The 12,566-nt window shown below is 51.9% G+C and overlaps 1 protein-coding gene across 1 annotated transcript in view; it reads right to left on the bottom strand.

The window, feature by feature from the left end:
- GREB1 (growth regulating estrogen receptor binding 1) overlaps positions 1–12,566 on the bottom strand; it is a 132,953-nt gene that overhangs the window by 19,194 nt on the left and 101,193 nt on the right. Inside the window, exons 18-22 of the mRNA XM_055326922.1 lie at positions 9,293–9,632; positions 8,388–8,503; positions 7,508–7,707; positions 6,084–6,173; positions 2,524–3,152 (exon numbers count right to left, since the gene is read on the bottom strand). Of these exons, the coding sequence (XP_055182897.1) occupies positions 2,524–3,152; positions 6,084–6,173; positions 7,508–7,707; positions 8,388–8,503; positions 9,293–9,632 (1,375 nt within the window). The remainder of the gene's footprint in view (positions 1–2,523; positions 3,153–6,083; positions 6,174–7,507; positions 7,708–8,387; positions 8,504–9,292; positions 9,633–12,566) is intronic.

Genomic DNA, 12,566 nt, shown 5'->3' with positions numbered 1-12,566 from the left:
AGAAATAGGGCTTTAATCACAAATCAAAGACAGGCTGCTTCAAAAAACAAACTGCTAATACAAAGCATAATAATGTCTTAAAAGAATTTTGTATAGGGGCACCTGGGTGGCTCAGTCAGTTAAGCACCCAAGTCTTGATTTTGGTTCAAGTCATGATCTCAGGGTGGTGAGATCAAGACCCACATCAGGCTCATGCTGGCTGTAGAATCTGCTTGAGATCTGCTCTCTCCCTCTCCCCCTCTCCACTCTCCACCATGCATGCTCACTCACTCACTCAAAAAAAAAAAAAAGAATCTTGCATAATTAGATTGATATTTTTGTGTTAATCGATAGGTCAACAGTAAGAGAACAAAATCTGCTATGCAAGACTTAAAAGACTGACATCTCACTTCTCTCCTCCTAAGGCCAGGAAAAGAAATAAAATGGTCTTTCTCCTCTTCCTGCACTTTCTTCTGTATCATAGAGTCCCTTGCTCCCTCCGCCCCATACCAGGCTAGGACACTATGTGCCCTAGTTCACTTTGGTCGCAGATGGTTAAATGGGTACCTATGAGCCAACCTGCCACCCCGTTACACTGGGAACATGCTTTCTAAATTCTCAGCTCAACGCCTGGTTCATAGTCCGTAATCAAGTGTGGATGAACAGAAATAACTAACTTTAGAAAAGAAAATATTAACTATAACCAGGTGAGCTTTCAGAGAAAATATGTGCCATACATTTAATAGACAAAGGATTAACATCTATAATCTCTAAAGGATTCCTGCAAAGCAACAGGAAAAGGGCAAATGCCTAAAGGAAAAATAAGAGAAATGCACCAGAAAAATCACCGTGGAAGTAGTGGCGGTGACCCATACGTACATAAAAATATATTCAACCTTAATAAAACTATACTTTTATTATTTCTCACCTATCAAATGGGTGAATTTTTTTAAGATGACATCCAATAACATGACAATAGGGAGAAACCAGGATCCCCTTCTTCAAATTTATAAAAAGTTAACATAGGCTCACTCGTGGGATCCCTGGGTGGCGCAGCAGTTTGGCGCCTGTCTTTGGCCCAGGGCGCGATCCTGGAGACCCAGGATCGAATCCCATGTCAGGCTCCTGGTGCATGGAGCCTGCTTCTCCCTCTGCCTATGTCTCTGCCTCTCTGCCTCTCTGCCTCTCTCTCTCTCTCTCTCTCTCTCTCTCTCTCTCTGTGACTATCATAAATAAAATTTAAAAAAAAACAAAAACTAAAAATCTCATTAAAAAAAAAAAAACACAGGCTCACTCGTTTAAAAATTCAAGAGATACAGAGTGACGATGAAGAAGAATGTTTACAAATCCCACTCCCTCTTCGGGTAACAACTCAGTGATGATCCTGCCAGGGAATTTTTGGTATTTTCACACACAGAGACACATGCATACACACTGATACTTATTTCCCTAATTGATATTCCATCGTGTATGTTACTCTGTAATGTATTTTTTTTATTTCAATTTTTTCAACTTAATATCGTAGAGAAATTTCAATGTCAGTAGAAAGGGACCTATCTCCAACTTTCTCTGGCTGAACTGCATGATAGAAGTGTGCTCACACTTATTCAAGTGACCTTGCACCAAGGGAACTTCAGTTGTTTCTGGTTTGGTTTTTCACTATCGTAAAACAATTCAAAAATGAGCATTCTTATACGTATTTTTGTGGGTTTGTATTTCTTGGAGCAGACTATAAGGAAATTAACACATAGCGTCAGAAGGTAGCACATCTTCAATTGGGGCAGGATGGTACTGCTGGGGGGGGCAGTAACTAACACCCCCGGCTTTCTACCATCAGGTGCCCTGTGATATTCTCTCATTTAATGCCCACGTCTCGGACACACGTATTATTCTTTGCCTTATTCTCAGAGAGGACACTGAGGCACGCACGGAAGGGCTGGGTCCTGCCGAGGGTATCAGGCACTGTCTGATGCATAATTCGATCCCACTCCACAGCCTACCTCCCACTTCAGCACGGTTCTGACAAATCCCCTCCAAGACCTGACAAGGTCCTCTTCATGTGCTCCCAACACTTGGCAGATGTCTGCCAGGTTGACAGCTGAAACGGTCTTCCATTGTTAGGAAAACACAATGGGGTGAGAGGCTGGGATAGGGACGGGCCTCCTGCCCACCCCCACCCCTTTATGTCTCACCGAAACCTTCCAGGTCAGAACCCAGGGCGGTGGAGGGTGGGGGTGTTTCTGATTGGCACAGACTGGCCGTGGGGACCAAATGGAATGATGTGGGAAGAGCAGAATCAGGGTCTGAAGGAGCAGCACCCGCAAACACAAACACCCCCCGCAAGGCAAGAAACAGGTTAGAACACGGAAGTGAGCCAGCCGTGGGTGCCCTGCAGGTCCCGACCTGCACCCACCTGCCCACTATGGGGTCTGCAGTGACAATGGCAAGTGTGCCTAAGGGGATGCCGTTAGCCCCGTACCTGCCCCGTGGGTGTGAACACCAGAAGCCCCACGGAGCCTGGGCCCCCAGCAGGGCAGCACCCACCTGCGGGGGCCCGCTGAGCAGCAGCCTGCGCGGGTGGAAGCTGTCCACACGGCCCTCAGCGCGGTTGCCGTAGTCCATGTGGCTGGGCCGGGGCACCGTCCACTGCCGGTAGTAGAGGGACTGCTCCGTGGATGTCATGGTCTTGCTGAGCAGGGGGCGGAAGGAGCTGGCCCACATGACCGAGTGGGAGGGCAGGAGCGATGCGGCCTTGGGCAGGCCGCTGCTGTCGGTGGCCGTGACCATGTCGTACACCAGCTTGGGCAGGAAGACGATGGGAGGCTGCCGGCAGGCCTTGCTCATGGAGCACTGCGAGGCCTGTAGGACGAGGGTGCCAGCAGCAGGTGCCATGGACGAGGAGGAGGAGCCCGAGGAGGACAGCTGGGAGGATGACACGGTGACCGACGCCTGGACGCTCCTCTGGCTGGTCCTCAGACCGGAGTCCAGCTGGGCAGTCGGCCCAGGGCTGCGCCTGCTGATGACCGGTGGTGGCCCCCGACTCGCGTGGGGCCTCTGTCTGTCACCGGGGGCCCTGGCCTCCTCCGAGGGGCCGCAGGGCTGAGGCGATCGGGCCTGCTCCCCCTGCAAGGGCGCCGCGGGCTGAGCCAAGGACTCCCCGCACGGTGCCGAGCCTGGGGAAAACACGAGCCTTAGGAAAACACAAGCCTTAGGAAAACAGGCTCAGTCCCGCCCTGGGAAGGACCCTCGCCAAACCACCCCCCGTCCCCACTTCTGGGACATAAACTACCCGTGCTTGACAACACTGGGAATTCTCACTAATGAAATCCCCACTCTGGGCAAACAGAAAGTCTCCCGTCCTAGAACAGAGCCACGGCTTGCTGAAGGGGGAGACCCGGGGTCCCATGGAGGGGCCTCACCCCACAGCCACCCCAGAACCCTGCACACTGCCTCCAAAATCTCTCCGTTGCATTCCCCTGACCCAATCTGTCCCACAGCACCCTGTCTTCAGTGCTCAAGAGACTCTCATGCAGGTGCTCCCAGGAACACCTCTCCCGTCTGTCCCATGTGACCATGGAGCTCACAGCTCATCTCTGCACCAGCGCAGTGGTGGCTTCTATTTCAAACTGCCAGCCTGACTCGCAGGACACAGTAGGCTTTACCAAACACTAGAATTACCTAGCTTTTAGAAGGATCCAGGAGAGGACATGCAGCACGCACAGCAGCCACCCAAATAGGGACCTTCCTGTGTCCTTCCCCCACGTGGACCATGCTGAGACCCCGGTGAGTGTGGTCACCTGGATGCACCAGACAGCACCCTGCTCTCCTTTAGGTCATCCCAGCCACACGCACCAGGGCTCTCATGCCAGCTCACGGCAGCCCTGCAGACCTCAGGCCCCACAGAAAGCAGAGCAGACAGGCCAGTGCATTGTTGTCTTAAATCTGTCCTTTCCCAGGAGACAGTGTGGAGACAAGATAGACCAAGGGAGGCCTGAGACCCCTGAACCATCCTCCTCAGAGACGCCTTCCTGCCACCCTGCAGCCCCTAGCTTGGCCTGCACCCCATGTACCATGCCATTCGGGCTACCTCCCTCTGGATCTGAGCTCCCCAGCAAGGACCCCACAACTCAGCTCCGCAGCCTGCAGCTAGGCCTTTACAGAGGGCTCAGGGACAGAGGGACTGAGCACCGGCCAGTCCCCTTCTGCCCAAGGCCTGGCTCCTGCTGAGGTTCGTTGTCCTCGGGCAAGGCACTTGAAGTGACTGGCTCCGTATCAATGGATGACCAGAAGAGCAGATGTGGGGAGGCTGTGAGGGACCGGGCCACTGGCCTGGGGCCAGGAGGACAGACAGGCCTGAAGGACCTCAAAGAGGAACAAGATTCCAAAAGTAGACCAAGGGAACCCCAATGTCTTCATCCACTTCCCTGGGTTGTGAGGGCCAGCCTGGTAGGCCCCCAAGGATGGACATCCACACTGATGTTTATCTCCGTCCGCCTCCAGACCTCCGTTGGTCTGTCCCCAGTTGAATCCAGGGGGATTGTCGGTCTATAAGAATGGGACCCAGCCCCACCCAGGTCCCCACCCTGACTCGTGTGGCTGTGGAGACGTGTCTCGCCTCCTTGGGCCTCCATACCCTCATCTCTGAAACATATGGCACCCAAGGCCATGGGAAGCATCTCGGCAGAGACCCCCCTACAATCTCAGGACTTTTTGAGGAGTCCTGGCTAAGAAAGTCACTTCACCTAACTGAAGCAATCCAGAAGGAGAAAGCCTGGCCCATAGCCTGGACATTCTATTCCTGAAGACACCACACAGACCAGTGGGCCCTCAGAACCTTCTAGAAAGCTGTCCCACCAGGATGAGGCAGAAAAAGCACCATTCCTCTCTGTTCTGAATAGCATGGATTCATTCACTCACCCATTCGCCAGCTCCACCCCAGGGGCCCAGGCTCCCTATATTATTTGGGGCAGAGGACCGGAAGCTGTAGCATTTGGTTTTTCTGATCCAAGCCGAGGACTAGGTCTCCCTTCTGCCACAGAGCCGCCGGCTGATGTGAAGGAGGCCTCTTTCTGACTCCCTCTACGTGTAACTGCGAGGGAGACCCCCCTCAACCTGGCTGACTGTCACCCGTGGGCTGTGTGAGGAGGGGTCAGAAGACAGGAAACCAAATCCCCAGGTGCTCTCTGCCCTCCGCAGCCATGCCCTGACCACAGCCAGCTGCCCACCCGCCCAGAGCTGCAGGCCCCGGGACCGCTCACTGCGCCCAGCACCACGTGCACTTCCACAGCCTGAGCCTCCTCCGTCCCGAATATCTTCTCTTCCGAGACCCAATGGCCAGCTGCTCTCCGAAACCCGCAGAGACCACACCCTACCCCTAAACCTGCCCCCACCTGAGACAAAATTACCTCTTCACCCACCTGTCACTTCATATGTGTGACTGTGCAGGGACAGCAAAGCAGCCCCTAATCCAACATCACCTGGCTTATGAGGACTGATGAACTCCCCGAGAGTAGGTCTGTCTCTAACGTGTCTTTCAATGCCCTGACTCAGAAACAAAGCCGGCTCTTGGTGATGACCGCAACAGGAAGACCGGCGATACTGTTTCACGTGTGCCCATCCTGTCTGCTCCCAGACAGCAGGCCTCCCTTAGGCAGAGACTGGGCGTTTTACCCCCATTTCCATGTGATCTGGGTCCAGGGCTCAGGGAACACCTGCTGCCTTCTGTTGCTTTTGCCACAGAGAAATCTGTGTCCACATCTCTCTGCCTTTGGATTCGACAAGAGCACCTCACCTCAGCCCCTCCCGTCTCAAAGGCACAGTGATTCCCTAAACCAACAGCTGCCTGGGAGCAGCCAGGGGACATGGCCCAGCATAGGCCATCAAGGGGATAGAGTCCATGATCTTCTCCCAGGAACTCTGAGGTCCTGCCCAAACCCCCGATGTCCTGGACCCCAATCCAGAAACATAATTCCTCCCTAAGTAAGCCCAGTTCTTCAAAGATTCTCTTCTCTCTCCAGTTCTGGATAAAATAAAGATCTCTTTTCATTCTCTGCAAACTCAAAAGAAGCATCCAGATGTGCACTCTTTCCCACCTTGAGACTTACTGGATGCTTTCGAGGAGAGAGACGAAGATGCCGAATCATGGGAGCGGGACCTCTCCCTCTTCACTGGGCTCCTCTTCTCCGAGGTGGAGCCTGTTGCAAGACACACACGCTGAAAATACCTCGTAAGCATCATCTCGTATGTCAGCCCAGCACTTTATAGTTTGCAAAGTGTGTTCACTTCTAGCATCCAACCAACCATCCATCCATCCATCCATCCATCCATCCATCTACCCAGCTACCACCCTGCAGGTGCCCACCTCTGACAGGGCCCCAAGGACAAAGAAGGGGTGGGACACAGGGCAGGCCAGGCAGGTGTCCTGGGCTCATTGGGGCTCCTTCTCATGAGCCGCAGCTATGAGTGTAAGGAGTACAGGGAGAGGCCGGGGAGCCCAGAAGCCAGGCTCCCATCCAGCACAGAGAGGCAAGAGCAGGTGACTTCTTGGAAGGGGTGACCCAACCTGAGCCAGCAGAAGTTTCTAGGTGAAGCACAGAAGAGGGAGAATTGAAAGCCACAGGGAGAGCCCCTGTGTGGCCCAGAGGTGGCAAGAGCAGAGCACAGCCAGGGACCCCCTATGAGCTGAGTGTGATCAACAGGATGGGGAACAGCATGGGGCGGGGGCTGGGGAGCTGAGAAGAATGAACAATGAGACTAGAGAGGTAGGTCATAAAGTGCCAGGAGTGCAGATTCAGCCCACAGGCAACAGGGAGACCGAGTCATCTTAGTGTCAGGGTCACATGCATGGTCACTACAGCACCAGCAGAGTCTTCCCAGGGGCGTTTAGTCTCCTTCTTACAGATGAGCAATCTGAGACCAGGACAGAAGGCATCACGTGTCCCAAGTCACAGAACCAGCAGGTGCAGTGGGAAGAGGAGCCAGGTCTTGGAACCTACACCACATCCCACAAATGCTTCACATTTTCATATAAACAGCTTTGTCTTTTTTCTTGTGCTACTGACAATAGCTAGATGCCCTGCATGGCCCTGATCTGTGTGTCCTGTTAAAATATAATGTTGGATTTTCACGTCTTCAAATGAAACTGGCCTTTTCTCCTAAATCTTGGTAATAGACATATCTTGTTGATTCATGCAGAGAAAATAAGTGAGTGAATCTTATACAGGGCGGTAATGCCACCAAGTCAAACAGAGCAGGATCCTGAGTCCTAAGAAACCTCAATTTTCCTTCCTATTCTCTAAGAATTCTAGAACTAGGAAGAGCCAATCGGGATTTCATTTTCTCACACCACCAAAAAAGAGGGAAAGGAAAGCAAAATCTGAATTCAACAAGGAACGTGCCTTTTCCTGCAAAGACGGATCTAGAATGCACTCATAGTTGTTGGCCATCAGACGGGCCCCAGGGCCAGAGCACCTGCACAAGTGCAAGCTGCCCCCAAGATGCGAAGGCAAGGCAGACCTGCCCCCCTCACCTTCTGTCACCAGCTCCTCATCCTCATTGTCTGTGCTGCTCAGCTTTTCTGCATCACTCTCCAAGGGCTCATTCCGAGCCCCCTTCTCCAAGGGAACTTCGTTGCTCACAAAGTAAGCGGCCAGGCCCAGCTCCTGCTCCAGTGCTGTTCTCACCAAGCAGGAGGAGTTTATTAGACGCAGGTCACAGTACCTCAGAGACCTAGAGGGGAAAAGAAGTTATTGAGTGCCTTCTGCAACAGAGGCACTGCTCCCAGCACTGCGGGGGGGCGGGGGGGAGGGGGGCTACTGATGTAGCCTTGACCTCCTCAAGATGATCCCCTACCTTCCTAAATGGAACTGCCACCCCTCACACAGCTGGTGATCCTCACGGGGTGAAGCTGAGGGAGGCGTCAAGCCTCACCCCAGCTGGAGGACCTCCACCCTCGGGGCCCAGCAACAGCCATCACACCCCCCCATGAGCTCAAATGGTGCCTAAGAATCAGGAAAAGCTGCCCAGACCTCAGACACATTTCACTGCCACAGGCTGGAAACCTATCACAATAGATGCACAAATCCACGACGACTCTGCATGTAAAGACTCCACCTCAGACCATGAGAGACTCCTGACTCTGGGAAACGAACAAGGGGTGGTGGAAGGGGAGGCGGGCAGGGGGACAGGGTGACTGGGTGACGGGAGCTGATGGGGGCACTGGATGGGATGAGCACTGGGTGTTATTCTATATGTTGGCAAATAGAACTCCAATAAAAAAAATATACAAAAAAAAAAAAAAAGACTCCACCTGCCACGGGGCACTGGAAGTTGGGCCAGCCCAGGCCCCACAGGCGTGGGCACAGGCAGCTGGCCCTTTGCAGACCCCCAGGCCACGGTGCCCTCCTCACCTCGGCAGGGACTCCCCATGAGGGTCCATCCCGCTGAAGATCAAGATGCACGGCAGGCCCTCCAGCTCCAGGTAGGTCTGAGGCCTCCACTCGGCGTCCTCTATTTTCTGCCACATCTGTGGGGAACCGAAAAGCAGCGAGGTGGCGAGAGAGCCCTTGCTCTCCGACTGGCCCAGCTCACAGGTCTCCGGTGTCCTCCTCCGGACGGCTCTTCACACCACAAACAAGCACGGCGTCAGCTCCCGCTGCGCCCCAGCCGCCCGGCGCGGCACCATCAGTGGACCTCGGGAGACAGTGCGCACCCTCAGCAACGGAGCGGTTTTCCGGTGGCTGCGTGAGCGCGAGCCGGGCCTCCCTCCCAGCTCCTCCCACCCCACTCTGCCCTCAGTACTCCCTGCGACTCCCTCCCATCTCTGTGGACCAGTGCGAAGCTGTGGCCCAGGCCCTGTGCTGGGGGTGGGGGGCTGTCGGGGGGTCCCTGCACCCCCCCACCTGGGGCAGGGGCCGGAGGACCCGCAGGGAGCACCACGCCAGCCCTGGTTGCAGGGAGGGGCGGCTGCCTGAAAGAGGGGAAGACGTGGAGTTGATTCTACAGGCCTTAAGCGTTGGCTAAACAAAGGCCGAGGAGAAATGCACTCCCAGGAAGGATGAAAGGCACGCTGCAGGCCCCGAGATTTTAAAGATCAAGACAATGTGCTTTGGGGGGGCGACATTTATAAGTGATTTGGTACCGCAGGCGGGGCCGGGACAGATGAGGCGGCCAGAGGGGTGACCGGGCGTGGAGGGGGCGTGATGGACAGCAACACTGTCGCCACTCAGTCACCCCTCGGTAACCCCTCAGTCACGGCCCCCCCCAACTCTCCCAGGCACCTTTCACCCTGCCGGTCCCTGACCACGGCCCCCACCTTGAGCTGCTTCACGAAGTGCTTCCCGATGGTGATGCCGGAGCTGGGGTTGCCCAGGATGATCTCGAAGTGCTCCTCCAGGGCCAGGCGCGCCCGCACATGGGCCAGCCGCTCGTAGGCCACGGCCGCCAGCGGCGAGCAGGGCACCCGCAGCAGGACCATGAGCCCGTGGCCGCAGGGGCACTGTTTGGGGGAGTTGATGAGGTTCTGGGTGATCTCCAGCGTCTCCACCGACGTGTAGTCCTTCATCTGCGAGAGGCCGCTCACGGCCATCATCGCGGCCGCGTAGTGCTGCACGAGAACAAAGGTCCTGATCACCGCGCTGTGCAGGCGGGGGAACCTGCAACAAAGAGAGATGGAGCCGTGACCGGGCTGCTGCCAACATCCGGGACGCCCAGAGCACACCAGGGGGACAAATGCCTTCGCCCAGCAAACAAGTGACCCCGCGCAGCCACCACGTCGGGCACAGCAACTCCCAGATTGCAAACAAGTTGTGTTTCCTTTCGAGGCAGGTTGTTTCAAACCTGAAATGGAAGCCCTCCTTAGAAGTCAAAACACTTCCAGCTAGGAAACAAGAGCATAGGTTTGCTGTTCCTCTGTGTTTTCCACAACCTGGTGCATAGTAGCTGCTCAATAAGTATTTGTTCAATGAACCAATAGGGGAATGAATAAAGTAAGCGATTGTTTCTTCTATCCTCAGCTTAGTTTATGGTTCTTTCAGTTAGGAAATTTGCTCCCAGTTCCCCCTGAAGATAGAAGCACAAGCAATCAGCATGTATGTGTGGCTATCACATTCCCCAGATTGAGGGTGACTATCCTGAAGGCACATCACAGCATTCAAGTATGATGAGTAATGAGAAATGTAACTAATGTGATTTGGCAGATGAATTACAAATCAGAACATAGTCAAACCAAGAATCCCACTTTTGGCTTCAGAAGCTGTTATCTATCATAGGTTTCCACATGAAAGTGGTGACCCCACCATGACCACACACTGCTAGAGCTCTCCTGATTCAGATGTCAGAAACAGACCCAGAGCCCCACCAGAAAAACCCAGCCCTCTAAGTCACTGTGATTCTCTGTAGGAATAGACAAATTGACATCCGCTTTACATGCGATGCTCTTGTGGGTTTATTTAGCTGGAATGTGTCCCCTGACACAGTGGCCTTTTGGAGCAAAGATAAAGTAGTTTCTTGATCTACAGAGATCAGACCCTTACCATGGCCATGCCACTCCAAGAGTTCTATCAGGGCAACCAATCCCCTTCCACAGAATTTCTGAGGTTTTCTCTTGTCAACTCTTTATTCTTGTCCTTATCATTTCAAAAAGGCCATGGGTTCTATGAACTGGAGAGCTGGCTTGGCAAATTTGCCATTACCAAGTTTCTGCTGTCTCAGAAAGGCATGAATGATCTGCAGATGTTGGCACACAGGGGACTCAGCAACCCAAGGACTACTTTGCCCTGCCCTGGTGCATTGGCCTAATAGTGCCCAAGAAGAAAACAAGAGAGCAGGGTGGAAAATGCATGGTCTCTCCTGCCCTACAGGACTACCTCAGCTGCGGTGGCCCCTTGTCCCCCTGAGCAAGATGGGATGAAGGGGCAGGAAGAGGGGCAGGATGTCATTTAGAAGGAAGCATACTTTCTCCCCCTCTCTGACATGGTGGGAAGTGCCTGCATTCAACTCTTCTCAAAGGACAAGCAGCAAAAGGACAGGAACCATATTTATCCATCTGAAATGACCAGAAAACTGGACAAATATATGAAATGAGAGTGTTTCCAGATATTGGGCATTGGGAAATGAAAGATGGTGACCCTTAGAAATGGAAATCAAATTAGGTGAATCCTCAGCTTCTTCCTGGAAAAAGTTTCTGGAATGTGCTCAGGAAAGGGGAACCCAGGCAAAGCATCAATGGTCTCCCTGACTTGAGGGAAAGGCCCTGGAATCCAGGGAAATCAAGGCAGCAAGAGTTCACAGGAGAAAGTACCAGAGAGGAATAAGCTGCACAAATGGAGAACTCAGGAGAGCTACAGAGGGTCCCCCCAGTCATCAGCTGAGCAGTGATCAGTGCGTATAAGTGAAGAAACTACTCAAGGCCAAAAAAAGAACAATCCAAGAGAATTAAAGGGAACAATGTCTCAAGCTCACATAGGATTTAGAATAGCTTCTATTCCATCAGCAGCATGGAAGACCTCAGAATTCATGGAATATTACAGAATATTTAGAGAGTTTTGCCTTAGTGGTGGGCAAAGGTAGCCCTGGACTAAATACTGCTCTGATCCTGCTGAACAAAGCTTAAAACAAGACCTAAAAGGATTAAACTCTCAGACAATTTAACTGTATCAGAGCAAAGCTGAAGATTTATAGGAATACAAATACATCCAGCCAAAACAAGGTGAAATTCACAATGTCTGGAATCCTCTCAAAAATTACAGATATTTAAAGAAGAAAATATAATAAAGGAGGAAGAAAAATCAATAGAAAGTGACTCAGAAATGACATACATGATAGAATTAGTAGACAAGAACATTAAAACAATTATTATTATAACTATATCCCATACACTTAAGAAACTACGGTAAAGATTGAGAGTGTCAAGTAGAGATATAAAAAAGACTCAAATTCTAGAGATCAAAACTAAAAAAGCCAAAAGAGAGAAGATGACCTGGACCCTGAATTCTCATGGAACTACCATCTTGGTATTTGGACTTGCCCTGCCCTGTCAGCTACAATAGGTGCATTCAGGGGTAGATAGATGACCCATGATAGGTCAGCAGTCTTTTCTGGGAATTTTTCAAACTGCTTAAAACAATCAGTCCTCCTCTAGAAGCTGAAGACTGTGTAATTCAGCAACAACCAGGGGTGATATTTTCATGGAAGAAGCAGTGTGCAATGAGGTACAACACAGCCAACACAGAGAGACACAGAAGACAAGATAACACAGTCTTGGGAGTGTGCAATACCTAACTTAAGCTGCTTCTGAAACAAGCTGCATCTCTGACATTCTGTGGCTTATTTATTCAACTTCTCCTTTTATTTCACAACTCAATACATTTCTCTCCTTTTCTTAAGGTAGTTCAAATTGAGATTCTATCACTTGCAAGGTCCTGATTAATAAATAAATGCAAGTAACTGTTTATCATCAATTCATCAATGTACATTCATGCACGTGGTGCCTGAAGTTGTCTTTCTTCTTTTTTTAGAAGACAATTTCTTCTCTTAGGAGAAGAATTTCTTCTTATAAGACTCCTTTACTTTTATAAAAATATAAACAA

The sequence above is a fragment of the Nyctereutes procyonoides genome, unplaced genomic scaffold (assembly GCF_905146905.1).
Source record: "Nyctereutes procyonoides isolate TBG_1078 unplaced genomic scaffold, NYPRO_anot_genome, whole genome shotgun sequence".
NCBI classification, from domain to species: domain Eukaryota; kingdom Metazoa; phylum Chordata; class Mammalia; order Carnivora; family Canidae; genus Nyctereutes; species Nyctereutes procyonoides.
The sequence above is the reverse complement of the archived record's forward strand: the minus strand, read 5'-3'. Positions and strand labels throughout refer to the sequence as shown.